This window comes from Nipponia nippon, unplaced genomic scaffold (assembly GCF_047370975.1).
Source record: "Nipponia nippon isolate SJK-2023a ecotype South Korea unplaced genomic scaffold, ASM4737097v1 scaffold_3, whole genome shotgun sequence".
In the NCBI taxonomy this organism is placed as follows: Eukaryota; Metazoa; Chordata; class Aves; order Pelecaniformes; family Threskiornithidae; genus Nipponia; species Nipponia nippon.
Window position 1 is genome coordinate 42,606,804 of NW_028262347.1, and position 19,630 is coordinate 42,626,433.

At 40.3% G+C, this 19,630-nt stretch overlaps 1 protein-coding gene across 3 annotated transcripts in view; it reads right to left on the reverse strand.

The window, feature by feature from the left end:
* Positions 1-6,143: 6,143 nt before the first annotated feature.
* Positions 6,144-19,630, reverse strand: part of NAP1L1 (nucleosome assembly protein 1 like 1) — a 37,224-nt gene continuing 23,737 nt past the window's right edge. For 2 of the 3 annotated variants that reach the window (XM_087766003.1, XM_087766002.1), the window contains exons 5-15: positions 19,339-19,480; positions 18,756-18,836; positions 18,372-18,500; positions 17,798-17,869; positions 17,018-17,157; positions 15,160-15,305; positions 15,046-15,065; positions 13,685-13,807; positions 12,620-12,652; positions 12,165-12,215; positions 6,144-6,866 (exon numbers count right to left, since the gene is read on the reverse strand). In XM_087766003.1, the coding sequence (XP_087622129.1) occupies positions 6,831-6,866; positions 12,165-12,215; positions 12,620-12,652; positions 13,685-13,807; positions 15,046-15,065; positions 15,160-15,305; positions 17,018-17,157; positions 17,798-17,869; positions 18,372-18,500; positions 18,756-18,836; positions 19,339-19,480 (973 nt within the window). In that variant the 3' untranslated portion in view covers positions 6,144-6,830. The remainder of the gene's footprint in view (positions 6,867-12,164; positions 12,216-12,619; positions 12,653-13,684; positions 13,808-15,045; positions 15,066-15,159; positions 15,306-17,017; positions 17,158-17,797; positions 17,870-18,371; positions 18,501-18,755; positions 18,837-19,338; positions 19,481-19,630) is intronic. The other variant, XM_087766004.1, reaches the window with a different exon arrangement.

Consider the following 19,630-nt stretch of genomic DNA (forward strand, 5'->3'; position numbering starts at 1 on the left):
CACAGCTCGAAGGAGGTAAGAGAATCTCCTGCCTTTTCACCTGACGTGTTTTGCATCTACTGCTTCACTCCTAATTAAGTCTGTCACATGAGCAGAGACTTAATTTTGAAACTGTCAAACTAAAACATAAACTGGTATAGATGAATACATTCTAACCAAACAATTAAAATACTGAGTTTATGTAAAGCATAAGACACTGAACTAAACCTACAAAAGACTCATTTCTAATAATTCACCTGCAGTTTTGGTTGCTGCTCCGTTGCTGTAAGCGAACGGCCATCTGATTCCAAGTAAATGCACTAGCCAGGAGCATGGAAGCTAGCCTTACGCTTAGGAGTCCCACAAGCTGTTCTGTAACAAGTATTCAAGAACTCTTCCACCCCCCCCGGAACACTGCACTGTAACACTTCAGGACATAAACACAATCTATATGTATATATTTTAATGTGAGCTTTTGAGCTTGTTCTCAGAGCTAACAGTAATTTGTAATTAATCGAAAGGAAAAAGTGAGACTAGCGTGGAAGGCCAGAGGTTTTCGTCAAACCTACAGGACTAAATTCATTCTACTTCGGCCTTCCATGGCATAAAGTTCTCTGACGTGTTGAACGTCAGATTTTTAACCCAACTCTAAACACTGATGGACATACTCTGCTAATACTCACAACAACTGTTTATTCCCAGTGAAATTCACCTAAGCACGTGATCATAAGTAAACATGCAAAACAGCCTTTTAAACTTGTACTCTGTAAGCCAACAAATATTAACAGCCATTTAAAATACACGACATTTGATCAAAACCACCAGATCAGTCAAAACCCAGGAGACTAGGGTAAGGTGAAATACTGACAGTTTCATGGTAAAAGAACAAGATAGCCCAATTTAATTGTGCAGAATTTGCCAGTAAAGGATAAGAAACTTCATTTTCCTAGTAAACTTCTGGAAATGTTTCTTACATTAGTATTTTGAAAAAACACATTCAACACAGTTAAGCACACCACATTATCCCACTGAGATTTTACTTGACTTTTCTTTAAATACATATTTAAACCACTGCAATTATATTAAATGTTCCATGTCCGCTACCTTTATTCAAGTTTCACTAAATACTATGCAGGTTCTGCATCTGTTCCTCCTGAAATATCTGATGTGCAGATGCCTCCTACTGTCAAACCTGAAATACTACAACCTGAAAAAAACCACTGAATCTGATCCTTGAAAGTCTCTACATCTAAAATCCATTTATTCCTTATTGATTTTTTCCTTTTCCATGTTTAGAGTTGATACTGGTAACAGAAACGTTTGGTTGTTAAATACACTGGTCTTCTACATCATAAGCTCCCCAACTTAGACTCAAGTAGTTGAAATCTTGTATGTGTAACCTTAATTAAAGAGTAATTATGGTAAAAGTAATTAAAGTGTTCTTTTTAAACCCTGAGGCAAGTTAAACATTGTTTTGGGAAGCCATCGCGAAAGACTAGAAAAAGCCCTTAATTTTACTAGCGTTCTCCTGGTTAATGAATCTGTAGACAGCAGCTGTACACCAACTATCAACTATTAGTTTCAAAGAGATGCTAAACCTATCCTGAGTGACAACCCTTAACATCATCATTTCTGCCATTACTGAGAAGTGGCTAAACCAGAAAAAGGGTTAAGAGGGAAACCGAAAGGAAGTATGAGCTGGTCATCGCTAGACAGGAAGAAAATGAGGAAAAAAAAAAAAAGAGTCAAGGGTTGAGAAATACATGACAAATAGACATGTTGCAATATGTGATTAATTAGAGAATAAGTGCTTACTACTTAAAGTATTTTCTTGACCTTTACCATCTCCCAGCAGTTTCAGTGGAACTTGCTGCTGACTGAACACTGAAGCACTGAACCTGTGATCTGGTGGGCAGGCTCTTCCTTTTACAAATTCCATCTCACAGATTATACCTCACAGTAAACCAGACGTAAATAGATGGAAGATTTACCATAACTATCAAGCACATTTCCCCAGGCCTTACCATTCCCTATAACCCATGGCAGTACCAAATGAAGACACTGCGTGCAATGCACAACTATTGACATCGCAGCTGCTCCAGCCTGGCTTTTCCAATGTCCCTGGCACTTCAGAGATAGTTGTCTTCTAAAATATTAAAAACCACTTAAGCACACATTGGAGAGCAAAGCCAGTCTGTAAGAGGGTTTAAATGACCTGATGTTTCTTAGATTTGATTACCTAGTGCTGACTAAAACACACCATGAATTCAGAACATACTGACTGCTTCTCATCAACTGCAGGGTAAACGTAAGTTTGGGTGGATACTCGCAACACTGGACCATATAGAAGCACAGCTCACAACAGCTAAGTTCAGGAGCTAAGCCCCCTCTGCAGCTGCAGAGACAACTATTCTTGCCAACTCAGCACACTTCAGTTCAATACCTGTGAGAACAAGAGCTCTTCTGCCATACCCCTGCACTCCTTGCACACGCCAACCAGACCCAAAGGTGGAAGAGTTTATCTTTTGCTTGCTGTGCTCTGTCTTGTCTGCTTTACTTGCTCTAATTTTCCTACAAAAGCTGAGACACAGGCCACATGTGGAAGACTACTAGGTCTGAGCAGAGGTCTAATAGGAGGATTTAAAGAGTGATGAGACAAATCTTGTCCAACGTGCCATATAGACAAACTTCCAACTCCTCTTGATAGTGTACAGAAGACTTACTATTTCCAGTAGATGGATTTGCGTTCACTTTAGGTAAGCATTAGCAATTAAAAGTCATTACTTCAAAACCCTCTTGAAAACTTGCAGGGAACCAGTGCATCTCAAACAGAAGGGAGCAGTTAATAAGAAATGAAACTGAAGGTGTGGTAGCCATGACTTCTCTGACCTGTACAAGAAAGTCTTGGATTGGAGGAGGCTACATCTGCCCAGAACGAAGGGGGAAGCGCTGTAGAGCTGAGTCTACCTCCTCCAGCATCTGTGCAGCTCTAGCCCCAACCCAGCAGGTCATCAAGGCTGTGACGCACAGAAACGCCTTCATTAACAGACTGTCCCCTTTGTATCAAGGAGTTTAGCACTTTGTTTCCCTAAGCCATGAGAACGCCACAACACAATCCTCCTCCCCGACACAAGGCATCTGAGAAACAACTGCTGCACAGACACCTTTAGAAATAGGAAATTTCTGGCAGACAAGCTCATCCTCCATTTTTAAGTTCCCTATCAATTTCTGAATCAGGTCTACAACAATGGGCCTTAAAACACAGGGAAAGTTGAAGTACCAGCTTGAAGGCAAAGATGAACACATTTGATTCCTGCACTTTTCTATATTCTGCTGGGTTTTTTTCATGTAACAAGTAAAAACATGTCAAAACTGCAATATCTGCTACATAGCTTGGGAAACATCAGGTCCAAGAATCCAACTACAGATCTGAGATTAAGAAGCTAGTTAGCTGTAGGAGACATTGCTAAGCAGCATTAATATGCCTCATGTTTAAGTAATCCAAGGTAACATTTCTAACTGCACCTGACATCACCCTTCTCCAGAAAGTAAAACTTAAGAATGCTAAGCTTAAATATGGTCTACTACTGTATTTCAGGGTAGTTTTAATTTTTTTTACCATTAACAAAGTTATACCAGACAGGAAAACTCTTCAGTACTTATGTAATCTAATCTACATTTGCTGAAAGCATAGAATTACCAAGAAGCATCCCTCTCCATCAGGCATAGGTTCTGAATGCCCTTCTCTCTCATCCAAAGTCTGTTAATTCTCCTACCTCTTTCCTCACCAACCCTCCGCTTTTTCCCTAAGATAATTCTCCCTTTAATATAGCAACCAAAACTGGACAGAAGACATAACTTACAGAGATCTTAGATTTTGGTGCAGTACTGCAACTGACCAAGAAATCCTATTTCAGTGACATCTTTTCCTAACCTGACCTTCTTAACAACCAGGTAACTTATCTTCCTCAAATACTAAAAGAGTGGTTTCTCTACAGCTGGTATAAATCCACAAGAAGTGAAAAGAATGAGTCACAATACTCCAATCAATGCTGAAAGTTTAATGTTCCTGCTACATACTGCCTTTCAGAATTGCTAAACAAGAATGTAGTTGATCACAAAACTACGTTAAGCACCAAAACAGTTTTTATTTAACTGATGCCATCAGAACTGGCACCTCAATTTGTATGATTATATCCTTCCTTTTGCTGCAGTCTGGAGAGCACTAGAACTGCAGATTTAGAACTAGCAAGTCAATCTAGAGAGAAGCTTACCAAGATCTGTCGACAGAGATGGATTCATGGCTCTGGATCTTGCAGGCTGCAGGTGAGCTTTGGTATCTACCAACTCCCCTTTTCAAATATTGTATCCCATTGTGTGGTATGAAGATATTAAATGAGAAAGCAACCAAAATACAAGCCAAATTTCTTAAGAACAGTGACTTCTTAAATTCAGACAACTTTTACCAGTGCTTTCTCTTTTTAAGATACAGTTGCCAGATGCTGTTAGTAAAAATGGGCTAGATCTAAGTAAGGACTTCAGATACTTCTCATGTCCAAAAATATGAACCCCAAAGCCCTGTATTAATGACTGCTCAAGCTCATAACATACCATCAGTTTGGTCTCCGGATGCCCTGAAGTTTAAGTTTGAACTCAATCCTGGGAGACATTCAGAGAAGAGACCAAGTGATACCCAAACACCTGGCAGGGTCAGTGCCTCAAAGGATAAGCATATTCTGTCACGATTTATGTCATCACAAGAACACAACCACATCTACTTTAACACACACCTACCTGAAAGCGTGATGTTAACCTTTCATTACTGTATGTTTCTACACTATGATCTATGGGTTACCTAAAACACACCTAAGAGCACAGCTTTGATACTACTGTTTTATATACAGCTATAGATAACAAGAGCTCCTTCTCCCAAATCCGTAAGTATCAGGAGAGAAGAAGGATCAAGTCTGACAGGGATTCTGAAATGAAGCAGTGTGGTATTTAAGCCTTCAAGGAATTAAAAAAAAAAAAAAAATCAGTTTAGTAAGAGCACACTAGACCTTCTTCCTCTCAGGGGGCTGAGGATTCAGAAGGGCACTTGGGACAAGCCTCATTCTGTATTACTTACCCTCCAAGCAAGAGACATGCTAGAGGAACTCTTCCACCAGCCCCATCCTCATGTGGCTCTTGCCTCCTGCTTGCCCTGCTCTTTTCAAACCTTTAACCCTTTATGGCTAAGTTGGTATATCAGTGGCAAGAAAAAAAGAAAAAAAAGAAAAAAAAGTAGCGACTGCAGAAATAGATCCATGTCTAGGCTGAACATTTCTTTCCAACCCTACAAGGACCTTCCCGTCCCTCAAAAAGTGCTTGGAAGATCAGAACTTCTACAGTTATGTGAAGGACAAGTCTGCACAGAGTACAGTAGCATCTTACTGACTGGGAAAACTCAAATGGAAGACATCAGTGCATAGTCTCTTCAAGCTGAGTGCATTCAAGTCCACATCTCAAGAGCACCTCCACTGCTAGGCTAGAGGCAAGGTTAGTATGAGAAAGATCTTCTAGCCCATGTTTCAACTGACAATGAACATCCAATATGGACAAAGTATGAACCAGAACGTGCAAACATAAGCACAGCGAACAGAACATTAGGTGAGGAGAGAGGAATTCCTTGGGGTTTCTTTCCTTCTCTGTAGATGCCCGATACAGTGAGTACAAACTAGAATTCAGTTAAGTCTTCTAGCACTCCCTTAGGCTGCAGGGCAGATTTTGTTCAGGACAACCTAGCTCTGTCTACACAGACTGTAAATCCAAGTCACCTTTCTTGGCTCCAAATTTCATACTAATAACCAATGCCTTACAGTCAGGCACAGCAATACCGAAGTCCTTTATCAGATCTAGCCCCACTTCTAAAAACTTGTCTCCTCCAAAACAGCAGCGTTGACCAATCACTGAAACATCTAGCTCAGATTCACAAGTATCACACCGCATATGGAAAGTATGGATCAAACTTTCCAAACTATTGTCTTTGTTTTTAAAATGCTATATAATTTACTTTCCAATAACTCCCAACTTTTCTTTCTAATAAAGAGTGAACTGCAGCATGAAAGATATGCCTTACCAGTTTACACATGCAGGTACACACATCATAATAAAACAAGACTAGCTTCTGAAAATACTAGGTTTTATTCACACCCCAGTGGTAAACAATAACCTTAATATGATGACTAGGTTTCTTTTGTAGATCACTATGTCACATAAAATACAAAATCCATAGCATAAACAAGCTGACAGTTATGAATGTTTAATGTGGTCTCGCTGGAAATTAAACAAGTTATACTAGTCTTCTCAAGTAGTCAAATTCAAAATGCATCATCATCTCCTAGTTAGTACAAGTCACTGCCATTTCTATAACAAAGTAATGAAGGCACAGCTAGTGCAAGCAGACTTAAACCCGTTCAGACTACTGGGCTGAAAATACTTTGGTTGGTTCTTCAGGAGAGAGTTTTCTCTAAACAAATATTGGTCTCAGTTAACAGTTCTGATAATTTTTACAGCTGCAGTCTAATAGCTACATGACAAAGACTTCACAAGAACCAAACTATGTAGCAATGAATTAACATTCATGCTTTAGGGGATTTACTGCATTCTACATATTGGCAGAAAATTATACTGTTAAAATGCTAGGTAGATTGAACCTACATTTTAAACTGGTTCTTATGTGTTTGATTTCTTTTTTTAACAAATTGGTTACTTAATTCTACCAAGATACAAAACATAAGGCTGTAAGTAACTAATAGTTGTGTTTAGGCTATTACAGTGCAGGTAATCCTCAAGGCCACATACACACTGCTTCACTGCTGCTTGCATTCTGCTGGGTTTTGATCCTTCTGTTGAGAAAAAAAAGGAAATGTCAGTTTACAGATATCAGTGTTTTAAAAGAGCTATTAATATTGCTAAGCATACTTTCTCAAGTTCCAGAATTTAAGTTTTTTTCATCTCTTCCCTTAAACTAATTGCCTAGTATTAGTAATACTGCTGCCTTCAGATGTGGCAATATCCACAACGCATTTATTTTGGCTCTGTTAGTGCACAGGTATATGATCCAGAACAAAAATCTGTTCAGAACTAAGTGTGGTGGGATACCCTGCAAGACACTAAAACTGGAAAAAGGAAGAGGAGAGTTACGCGTAGTAACAAACAACCTGGCTCAGAAGCAGCATCCAGGCCTTCTACACAGTTTGAGGCAACAAACTTCTAACAAAGGCACAGCCTTACTCCAGAAGCCACTGTAGAGCAGTACAATGAAACACCAAATCGTGGTATGTTCTTTACATCTGGAAACATCTTTGGCAATAAATTCCAGTTGTTAGAAAATTCTAACATGGAAAATTTCTTCTGTTATATTGAAACAGACAACCAACAATATCTCGCAGTAAAATGGGGAATTTAAGGAAAAAGCTTTTTGGTGGCAGAGTTCAGTTGCAAGTTTTACTCCACTACCTTGGTCTGGATAGCTAATCTAGGACCACTGTGCTTTAATAAATTCAGCTGGCTTTCAGCCTGTGATCAGCTTACAACTATTTATTCTTGTGTCAATACACTATAGTACTGCTGTCTCTAGCCCTTTGGCAGTTCTCTCTGAAACTGAGCATACAAGTCTTGCCCTTTCTCTGTTCTGTTCAGCCTAGAAAAGCAATCTGAAATGGTGGAAATAAGAAGCCCATCTTGTAGCTGTTTCATTTTGATTCCCAAACTTTCTTGAATAGGAAGCAATTTGAATACACTACAGCAAATGAAATATCACCAATAGGCTGTACGTTTTGATTAATAGTTCTGTACTTCTTTGAGTGTGAGCAACCTGGCCTAGTAAAAGGTGTCTGCCCAAGGCAGGGGGGTTGGAACTAGATAATCTTTAAGGTCCCTTCCAACCCAAACCATTCTATGATACCCTACATCCATAGGGAAGTCTGCTGCCTCCCTGGGGCAAGGATAAGAAATGTTACCAGGGAGCTCCCCAGGCTGGTGAAAGCTTCCGATTATTATCCACTAGTGGTTGTTCAAGTCGGCAGTGATGAGGTAGCTGATAGTGGCATCAAGACAATCAAAAGGGACTTTAGAGAACTAGGGCAATTGCTTGAAGGATCAGGAGCACAGGTGGTGTTTTCCTCCATCCCATCAGTAGCCAGGAGGCATATGGAAAGGAACAGGAAGACCCACCTCATCAACATGTGGCTTGGAGGCTGGTGCCAGCGGCGGAATTTTGGGGTTTTCGACCATGGGGCAGTTTACATGGCACCAGGCCTGCTGGAGACAGATGAGGTTCACCTGTCGCAAAGGGGGAAAAGGATCCTGGCCCAGGAGTTAGCTGGCCTAGTTGAGAGAGCTTTAAACTAGATGCGAAGGGGGAAGGGGATAAGACCAGGCTTGCTAGGGATGAGCCTAGGGGTGGCATGCCTGTGTTGGTGAAGAGATCTACAGCCCAACTGAAGTGCATTTACACCAATGCGTGCAGCATGGGCAATAAACAGGAGGAGCTGGAAGCCACTGTGCAGCAGGAAAACTATGATGTGGTCGCCATCACGGAAACATGGTGGGATGACTCACATAACTGGAGTGCTGCAATGGATGGCTACAAGCTCTTTAGAAAGGACAGGCTAGGAAGGAGAGGGGGAGGGGTAGTCCTGTATGTTAGGGAGCGTTTTGACTGTTCGGAGCTTAATGACAGTAATGATAAGGTTGAGTGCTTATGGGTAAAGATCAGAGGGAAGGCTAACAAGGCAGATATCCTGGTGGGAGTCTGTTACAGACCACCCAACCAGGACGAGGAAACAGATGAAGTATTCTACAAGCGGTTGGCTGAAGTCTCACAATCCCTAGCCCTTGTTCTCGTGGGAGACTTCAATTTACCAGATATCTGCTGGAAATACAACAGAGCAGAGAGGAAGCAGTCTAGGAGGTTCCTGGAGTGTGTGGGAGATAACTGCCTGACACAGCTGGTAAACGAGCCAACCAGGGGAGGCATCCCGCTGGATGTGCTGTTTACAAACAGAGGGGGTCTGGTGGGTGATGTGGTAGTTGGAGGCTGTCTTGGGCTCAGCGACCATGAAATGTTAGAGTTTTCAATTCTAGGAGAAGTAAGGAAGGGGGTCAGCAAGACCACTACCCTGAACTTTAGAAGGGGGGACTTTGGGCTGTTCGGGAGTCTGGTTAACAGAGTCCCTTGGGAAGCAGTCCTGAAGGGCAAAGGAGTCCAGGAAGGCTGGACGTTATTCGAGGAGGAAATCTCAAAGGTGCAGGAGCAGGCCATCCCCATGTCCCGCAAGTCAAGCAGGCGGGGGAGAAGACCGGCCTGGCTGAACAGAGAGCTTTGGCTGGAACTCAGGAAAAAAAAGAGGAGAGCCTACCGCCTTTGGAAGAAGGGGCAGGTGACTCAGGGGGCTGACAAGGGTGTTGTGAGGATATGCAGGGAGAAGATTAGAAAGGCGAAGGCACAGCTAGAACTTAAACTGGCCACCGCCGTTAAAGATAATAAAAAATGTTTTTACAAATATGTCAGTGACAAAAGGAGGGCCAAGGAGAAACTCCCTCCTTTGTTGGATGCGGAGGGAAACGTTCCCATGAAGGATGAGGAGAAGGCTGAGGTACTTAATGCCTTCTTTGCCTCAGTCTTTAATAGTCGGACTGGTCATCCTCAGGGTCATCCTTCAGGCCCCTGAGCTGGGGGATGCAGATAGGATGCAGAGTGAAGTCCCAGTTGTTGAAGACGTGGCAGTCACCGACCTGCTCCTCCACCTCGATGCTCACAAGTCCATGCGGCCAGACAGGATCCACCCGAGGATACTGAGGGAGCTGGCAGAGGAGCTGGCCAAGCCACTCTCCATCATTTATCAGCAGCCCTGGTCAACTGGGGAGGTCCCAGGTGACTGGAAGCTAGCAAACGTCACGCCCCTCTACAAGAAGGGTCAGAAGGAGGATCCGGGGAACTACAGGCCTGTCAGCCTGACCTCGGTGCCGGGGAAGGTCATGGAGCAGATCGTCTTGAGTGCCATTACACAGCACGTGCAGGACAACTAAGGGATCAGGCCCAGCCAGCATGGGTTTATGAAAGGCAGGTCCTGCTTCACTAACCTGGTCTCCTTCTATGACAAGGTGACCCACTTAGTGGATGAGGGGAAGGCTGTGGATGTTGTCTACTTGGACTTTAGTAAGGCCTTTGACACAGTCTCCTACAGCATTCTCTGGAGAAGCCGACTGCTCACGGCTTGGATGGGTGTACTCTGCGCTGGGTTAAAAACTGGCTGGATGGTCGAGCCCAGAGAGTGGTGGTGAATGGAGTCAAATCCAGTTGGTGGCCAGTCACGAGTGGTGTTCCCCAGGGCTCAGTACTGGGGCCGCTCCTGTTCAACATCTTCACTGATGATCTGGAGGAGGGGATCGAGTGCACCCTCAGTAAGTTTGCAGATGACACCAAGTTGGGTGGAAGTGTCGATCTGCTGGAGGCTAGGAAGGCCCTACAGAGGGACCTGGACAGGCTGGATCGATGGGCTGAGGCCAACTGTATGAGATTCAACAAGGCTAAGTGCTGGGTCCTGCACTTGGGTCACAACAACCCCATGCAACCCTACAGGCTTGGGGAGGAGTGGCTGGAGAGCTGCCTGGTGGAAAAGGACCTGGGGGTGTTGGTTGACAGCCGCCTGAACATGAGCCAGCAGTGTGCTCAGGTGGCCAAGAAGGCCAATGGCATCCTGGCTTATATCAGGAATAGTGTGGCCAGCAGGACCAGGGAGGTGATAGTGCCCCTGTACTCGGCACTGGTGAGGCTACACCTCGAGTACTGTGTTCAGTTTTGGGCCCCTCACTACAACAAGGACATCGAGGTGCTGGAGCATGTCCAGAGAAGGGCAAGGAAGCTGGTGAAGGGTCTGGAGCACAAGTCTGATGAGGAGCGGCTGAGGGAGCTGGGGTTGTTTAGCCTAGAGAAAAGGAGGCTGAGGGGAGACCTTATTGCTCTCTACAACTACCTGAAAGGAGGCTGTAACAAGCTGGAGGTCGGTCTCTTCTCCCAAGTAACGAGTGACAGGATGAGAAGAAATGGCCTCAAGCTGCGCCAGAGGAGGTTTAGGTTAGACATTAGGAAAAACTTCTTCACCGAAAGTGTGGTCAAGCATTGGGAACAGGCTGCCCAGGGAAGTGGTTGAGTCCCCATCCCTGGAGGTATTTAAAGAAGGGATAGATGTGGTGCTCGAGGACATGGTATAGATGGACTTGGCAGTGTTACGTTAATGGTTGGACTCAATGATCTTAAGGGTCTTTTCCAACCTTGACAATTCTATGATTCTATGATCTTTCTAATTACAATGCTCAGATTATGTAGTTCTTTCAACAGTACTTCGATTGTAGCTCAAACCATTCTTACTGAAAAATATGCTGCCTCCTCATTTGAAATTGCAATCACATTTCGCAGCAGACATTTTTAGTTCACACAGACTTCGTTTTCCTGACTGCAACTTTCACCTACCACCACCAGATGCTTTCAGGTGGCCAAACGTGCCTTTCCCTCAGCCACGAACAAGCTATGAATCGAGTGGCTCATAATCACTGTTCCAGTGAACTGAGCCTGACTAGTCATTTGCCCTTCCCATGAAATAAGAAAGGTGCCAGTTGCTCTTGGCTCTTCACATTTTAGTACTTGGCTGCAAAGGCATTCCTGAACGTTCACTTCTGCAACCTCAAGCAATAAAAGACTTGCTATTATCTAACCTGAAAAAGCCTCAGTTTTGTACTCTTCTGGGAAAATCTGTGCCAGAGTCAGCTTGTGACAAGTTCCCAAAAACTGAACCTGGATTACTCAGTTCTCTGCATGTCCTTACAACCATTACAGAACATTGTCATCATTAGCAGCTACTTGCTGCAAGACAAGTTTATAGAAAAACAAATCTGACTAATTTCAATGCTCAAAGCCAAAAGTTACTTTTACAAAATGATTCTTGGAGAAAGAACTTCAAAAAAGTTGCTCTACCAATATTAGCCCATCAGAACTGGGATGGAAACAGCCTCCACTAAAACATACTCACCATAGGAACTATGGATTAAATACTTAAACTAAAAATCAAGATTTAACCTACATAAATTTTTAAGTGTGTGTATGCATACACAAACTTCAAACATTCTTTTTAATTCCTTACTTTTGGGTCATATTCAGGATCATTTTCTTCATCTGCTTCTTCTTCCCCCTCCTGAAAGAAAACACTTGTTTATATTTCTCTAGCTTATCCACATTCAACTTCTTGAGCCATTTTCAAAAAAATTAAGATTAAATTCTACTCTTAAATACATTAATTACCACTTTAAGTTATGCATATGGTATTAGTTTGCCCTCCACAAAACATATCTTTTGACACCAATTGCAACTTAATTTGTAACATACCTTACGGTTGTCTTCATTTGGTGTTTTGGGTTTGGTGTTTTGTTTTTTTTCTTTTTAAATATTTACCGTAGATCCACGAAATGATGTGTTGTATCTTCCATTCATAATACTTGAACTTAGCGTCCAGAGCATTCAAAAACTAAAGGAACTCTTATTCCAGATAACAAACTACAAAAGGGAAACCATTCAAATCAAGGCCATCTGTCAACTTACCTCATCATCTGCCTCTTCACCTTCTTCGTCATACTAGGAGAGAAAATAAATGGTTTTGATAGTGTCATAAATGCAGCCATTTATAGCTCAAGTACAACCAGATAACTCAAGTAGATCCCAGAGACCACATTGTATTGTGCTCTAAGAAAACTTCTTATATCTGACAGATTTAAAAATGCTTTATGCATCAGCATGAACAATGTTCAATCTCTTAAGCTGTGCCCTGGCAGAGAAAACTGTCTACCTCAAGTTCCTTACATGCAACACTGGAAGAGCTTATTAGACTGCGATAACACTTCTGGCCAGTAGGGTGTCTCAAAGCCTAAGGCAAGCTGTACAGTCAGTCACCTCCCTCTTCCACCTCCCCCAGCCAAAGCTTTGGACTAAGGGCTACCATTTCACATTCTAAAAATTAATTTTAAGGCTGGACTTATCTTAGCCAATTCGAACTGTCAAACTCTCCTTGTTTGTGTGGAGGCAGGGGAGAGAAAATATTTTACCCATACAAAGTTCTGGGGTTTTATGGTTTGCTTTTCAAGCTTAGCTCCTTTAAAACACTCAATTCAAGCTTTTGCAGAGCTTGCTTTGAATATTTTGGCATGCTTTGAATGTGCTTATCTATCATTTTCTAAGAAGAGTGCCCTCCTGAAGGTATCAGGCTTGAATCTCAAGGAACTTGGTACCCCAGTATCACTGTAAGCACAAAGAACAGGCTGAGCAGCTAGAAAAATAGACTGATTTGTTCTCTGGCAGCTCATTATAGTTCTACAGAAGTATTGGGTATGCCACCCTAGGAATGCCTCATGCACAAAATTCAACTCAGAGATCCACTAAATGTTCAGCCTCTACCACTACTTTTGTCACAAAACTCTGAAGCCACTACTTCAGAGATGAATTACCTTCATGCTGCTCTTTACTGAACACTCTAGGTAAAGTTCAGCTGAAACTAATGTTAATACATCCCATTCTAAGGATACCAACATTATGAAAGTCAGAAATTACCCGAAGTCTTTAAGCAAGATTATTTCAAAGTTTTTAACATTTTTGAAAGAGTATTATACTTACATCATCATCATCATCTTCAATAGCTTCTCCTGTGAAGTACAATACTGATCGGGGGACTATACGTTCACGCAAGAAATGACCTATTTCAAAGTCTGCAGCAAGGATTGCCTCAGCATCATCATCCTGCATAAACCAACATTATTTCCTAAACCATAAGCTCATAACTACTTTTTACACAAAAACACAAGTTGCATAGTTTTGGATGTGGTCAGGTTTATACAAATCCCATGTGCTGACTTTTTTTGGTTGAGGACTTGCTTTATAAAATTGAATTGTGGAGTCAAGTTTTACACTTTAAACAGCCTACCTGCTTTATGCAGTAGGGGGCTGCTTCTTCAGTAAGCTTAATTATACAAAATGCCAGAGTTTAAGTTTTATTCTTCCCCCACCCCCAACTTGCCTTTGTTCCAAGTAGAAGAATTGTTTAATACCTCCCGTAGACTTTCAGTTCGTATGCACAATACCCTTAAGAACACCAGCCAGGTGAGGCTAACTAAAGATTTTACAAGCTACTTCTGAGTTCTACAGTGCATCACCTCCATGATTCTCATTAAGCAAGCCAATGTGGAGCACCTGAACACCTGAAAAATACTCTCTGATCCAATGCCAGGTTTTTACTCCTTTTGTTTACACACCAAGTGTTTTGCTGTCTTCCATCTGAGAGTTATCTTCAATTCAAAAAGCTTGATTTTTTTTTTTTTTAAACATTATGAACATACAGCTTCTGGCATCGATTCCAACTGGAGTTCTAACAGCGTGCTTCTGGAGGCTTTAATCAGATTTCTCACTCAAGCTGCATGATGTATTTATAGTAGTGTTTATAGTACTTTTCCTCCTTACAAAAACATGGCTTATTGCCATGGAGTTTTCTACTAGTGAACACACAGGAGAGTGTGCCCTTGCAGTTTTCTATTCTTGTTTTATTACTTTCTCCAAGAGTTAGAAGCTTGGGAATTTTTTAACAGCGTAAAATACAAACCAGATACATGCAGCCATTAGAGAAGATCAAACAATGCCCGAAGGGGGAGACTTACACCACCCATTAGACCAAAGGCTAATAACAAGGATCACTACATTTGTACAACTGTTAACAATTCACAAGGTAGCTTTCAGGAAGGATAAGCTATTAAAGTTTACTAAACTGAACTCTACCATCCAACTCAGCAAACACTCCTTCTAATAAAGAAAATTCAAATACATACTATGCATCATGAGTATTCTCAGTTAAATACAGAAACAGTTAAAGCTGAAGCTGTTTAACAAATTCCCAAAGAATTTCAACAAACACTTTATATACAAAGGCGTGAATTCTTCTACTGGTGTTTCCCCTCCACCCTCTTATTTTAAATAAGCCAACTTACCAGGTCTCCACTTTCAGGAACTGTAGGGGAAAAAAAAAAAAAAAGAGAAGAAACAAGTGAGTGAAGTACATACTACATTTGAAGTTAATGCAGATAAACTAATGTTCAGTTTACCTTCAGGAGGACTAAAGAAGTTGAAGAAAGAATCATTGGAAACAGTTTTTGTCACTGTTCTGACTGTTCCACGACCCTTATGTTTCTGCTTCTTCTTAATGGTTTTCAAAGTAACATTCTTTCCTTTTTTCCAGTCTATTTGGCAACTGGAGAGGAAAGAAAGAAAAAAAAACAGCTGCAGCTTAACACCATTCTCCTTTTTACAGGTATCTACTGAGACTATCACAACCACAAAGGTAGTATTTATTCAGTGCTATCTTTTCATTAGCTTATACTTTTGAGAACAAAAGAGGCTCATTTTAGGTTTGAAGTTTTTTCATCCAAAAGTTTCTCCTTCCCCACTCAATCTCTGAAATACTAATTTTCATCTACTTAGTCTTCTATCAAAGAATGATGTCACATCATTTTTAGCGCTACCTATCCATTATAAAGTAATGTCATATTCAGTTATGCTAGTAATACGCTAAGGTTTACCACACCTATAATTGTAATCAATAAGCCCTTAAAATAATGCATCAAGCAGGTGTGTAGTTTTTGATTGGTTTTTAGTTGTTTGCAGGTGTTTTTTGCATTTTGGATTTGTGAGGGGTTTTTTCAACTCTGTCCTGCTAAATCATGCCCACAGGCTTGTCTGACACTCCCACAGAATTCTGGGGACACGTAAATGAAGAAGTTACATCAATAAGACCATCCACATGTGCAGAAGTTTCTGATTAGATTCCTTTAAAGACTCAAAGGAAGGAGATGAGTTGTTTTGGGATAAGAAGAGGCTGTCTTAGTTAAAAAACAAAACAAGGACTAGGAATAAATCGCTTTCACAGAGGCAGTGTCATTTTACAGCGACCTCCACAAGGATTTATGCTTTTCAAAAACAGTCCAAACTGAAGAAGACAAAACAGTTTGATCAAAGCTACTCATGCACTTATGATTAAATTTTACAGGACATTTGCAGAAATATGTTACATTAAGTGACTGGGAAATTAAGTGGTAAATAAAAGTCAGTATCAGTAACTGAAGATTAATATATGGGTAAAACCAACCCTGACTATGCAGTGATAGGCTCTAAATTAGTTACTATCACTCAGAAGATCAGTCAGAATATTAAAGAGACATTGACACAAAAGCAACTGAATAGGCCATGATGCACAGAGCCCTGATGTACCCGTAAGGCTAATTAGGTACAACTCCGGTTTCTCTCATCCTTCTGTTCACAAGAAAAGGGACATATACAGAATAAAGAGATTTAGTGTGAGGAATAACAGCTAATTTAGAACAAAGGACATCACGGAGAAAGGAGTGTGACAGCTCTTTAAAGTCATGATTAACTCCAGGTTCCTAGGAGATGACTGTTCTCCATTTCTCAAATAGATCAACCGAAAGAGGCTCAGAGGCAAACACTGAACACTTATAAGAAACTGGACAAGTGCAATATAGAAAGTAAAACTGGAATAGACTTCCCAAAATACTGCATGTCAGAAATAAAAAAAAAGATTAAAAGAAGTGATCAAATTTTGAAAAAAGCTATCAAGGCCTACAAAAAGGTAACACCATCCACCTTCCAACTCAGCTTTAGTGATTGCAGAACAGTATTTCTAGATAAATACTGATAAAATTTTTTATTCACATAGATTTATAATATATATTATATATACTTACAAATTATATAATATAAAACACAGTTTTATATATTGTATTGAAGTTACTGAAAAACACTAAAAAACTCAAGTCAAACCCAGCTGTTTGCAAGTTATTAGGTAGCAATATCTTTTCCAGCACCTTCCCAAGATGCCGTAAGTCTACAGTTGGATAATGCAAAGGAAACTGTCACATTGCCTTCAAGTTATTCATTAGCACTTACCCTGTACAACCCATGATTTCCGGTCCATCAAAGGAGAAGGGATCAGAATCATCTGGCTCTGACCTCATTCTATATGTCTTTGTCAATACTTCATTTGTGAAGTAGTCATTTGGTTCAAAATGAAATTCTAATGTGAAACTCTTAAAAAGAAATGCAGAGCAACAACTTTAACTTCTAAATACCTAAAATCCAAAACCAAAAATACACATGCAACAGAATATATCCATCTCTTCCAAAACCGAAATGGTGCACATATGTAACTTATTCTAGAATTTGCTGCCCAAGTTGCAAAATATATCTTCAAATGTTTTCATTTACCATGTTGACCTTGTGCTTATTAGTTAATATACTGCTTGCAGTAATGACGCAAGATGTCCCAGTGTACAGCCTTCCTGGTGCTAATGTACAGCGAGAACTTCTAAATTTAAAATACTAAAACTTAGCAAGCTATCTGATTTCTTGCAAGGAAATTACATCCAATTATAACAGTTATACAAAAAGTACCTGAAGGTATCAAAATTTAAAGGTGAAACTTAGTCATCAGATATTAAGGCCAAGTTATTAACTCATCAGAATTTGAAGGTTCAATTAAGCATAAATTCATTCATATGGTACTGCAACACTAGTACTAGTCCTTGTACTGTTTTTAAGAAGACAAGAAGCAGCTGCATATTTCTCATGACTGACATAAGACAATTGGCTATCACAGACCGTGCTACTAATATACAAATAATTCTTAAAATAACACAAAAGTAACCTTGTTTAATAGGTTAAACTAACCATAGGCTGTCCAACTTCTGAAAATTTCACTTTTATATCTTTTAAGTGTTTCAGGATAGGTTCATCATGTTCCTGTAAAGAAAACACAGTTCATTCAATTCTCGTAACATTAAATTGCACACAGATTTAAGACGCTGCAGAGATAAAAAGCCATACTTCACATGAGTTTAATGTATGACAAGAACCTTGTTACAGCACAAACTTTTTCATGAACGTGACCAGCAGATGGCAACAATGGCCTTACAGAGTTTCCACTGCAGTACACAACCTAAATCCATGCTAACACTAAGTAGTTTTTAGCAATATCTAATACACATCTCATACACACACTCCTATAAACACAGAAAGCGTATTAGTAAGGTAAAAGAAGATCAACAAATAGCAACACAGTAAGAAAGTATTTCAGACTGCTCTGTGCTCTCAGTTGAATAAAGTACCAGAGAGGACATCCGAGTACTGTTCCATTTTTGCTTTCCAGACACATCAAGTAATGTACCGTTTCTGTTCCTTTCTTAAAAAGGGTACTTGGATTAAGTACTAACGCAACTTCAAACAAGCCTGGACCACCACCTACCTGAACCATATCACTGAGCAAGTCCACGTTCTTGAATACTGTCAGCCAAAACTCAGGAATTCCTTTAGGGTCTTCTTTTTCTTCATCCTTTTTTTCCTCTTCAAGCTTGGCTTTCTCTTTCATTTCCTCCTTGATAGAATAAAAATGTTAATTTTTCTTAATTTTAAAGGAGTGCCTACAAGGTTCGTTAACAGTTTTACGTTGATACCAGTACAGATTGAATTTCATGTGCATGCTTTAAGCAATCATTATGAATTATTATTATTATTATTATTAGCAAGCAATCATTATGCACCCTTTTTTTTTTTAAACTTTAGTTACTGTATTGAACCTTGTTTCATGCTAAAGCTTGAGATATTGATGAGCGCCGCTTATGATACTCACTGAAATTTCTTCTTCAACATCTGCTTTCCATTCACATTCTTCCTCTGTAGGTTCGTAAATTGCATTGATGATTTCACTTCGCTGGAAGATTAAACCAAGAGTATTTTCACATTTCCTAGTCATTGCAACCAGCAATGTCCTAACTAATAAATTCCTAATCCTGATACAATTAGTATTTACACAATTAGTATTTACACAATTAGTATTTACACAATTAGTAATACATTAACTGTTTACCAAAACTGTTTCTTCTGGCCCTAGAAGACAACTCAGGAGTTACAAGCTTTTCAACACACTAAATAAGCACCAAAGCTCCAGAAAGGTTACCATATCATCTGACATCTGCTCAATTAACAAGATGAGGCTTGGTATATTGAAGTGAATTTGGTAACCATGGAACAGACTGAACCTTTCTTCCCCTTAATCTTAGTTGATATTCACATGGATGGTAAAATGGTGTCAACTGAATTGAATGGGCACATACGAGACCAAAATAATTCAGAACACGCATAAGCTTTCAGTTTATATTCCTTTGTGTTTCAGCTAAAGCTTTTAAGTACAAATCAGATTAGTATTAAAATACCTTGTCAAATAACGGCTGATAGAGAGCAGCATACTTTCTTTCCAGCTCATGAACTTCCTCGTAGAACTTTGCTTCTATCTGTGCACACTGAACTTGAAGATTCTTGAGAGCGTTCACACGTCTTTTAACAACTTTAGGCAAGCTGAAAAATTCAGTGACAAAACTGTTACTAACGCTGCATGCTAAGCACATATTGACCCCTCCTTAACCAGCCCCCTTAATAACCAACTTGCATCAAAACAGATTTTACACTCTACTTTAAGCTTTAGAAAGCTGAACAAATCAAAACTAT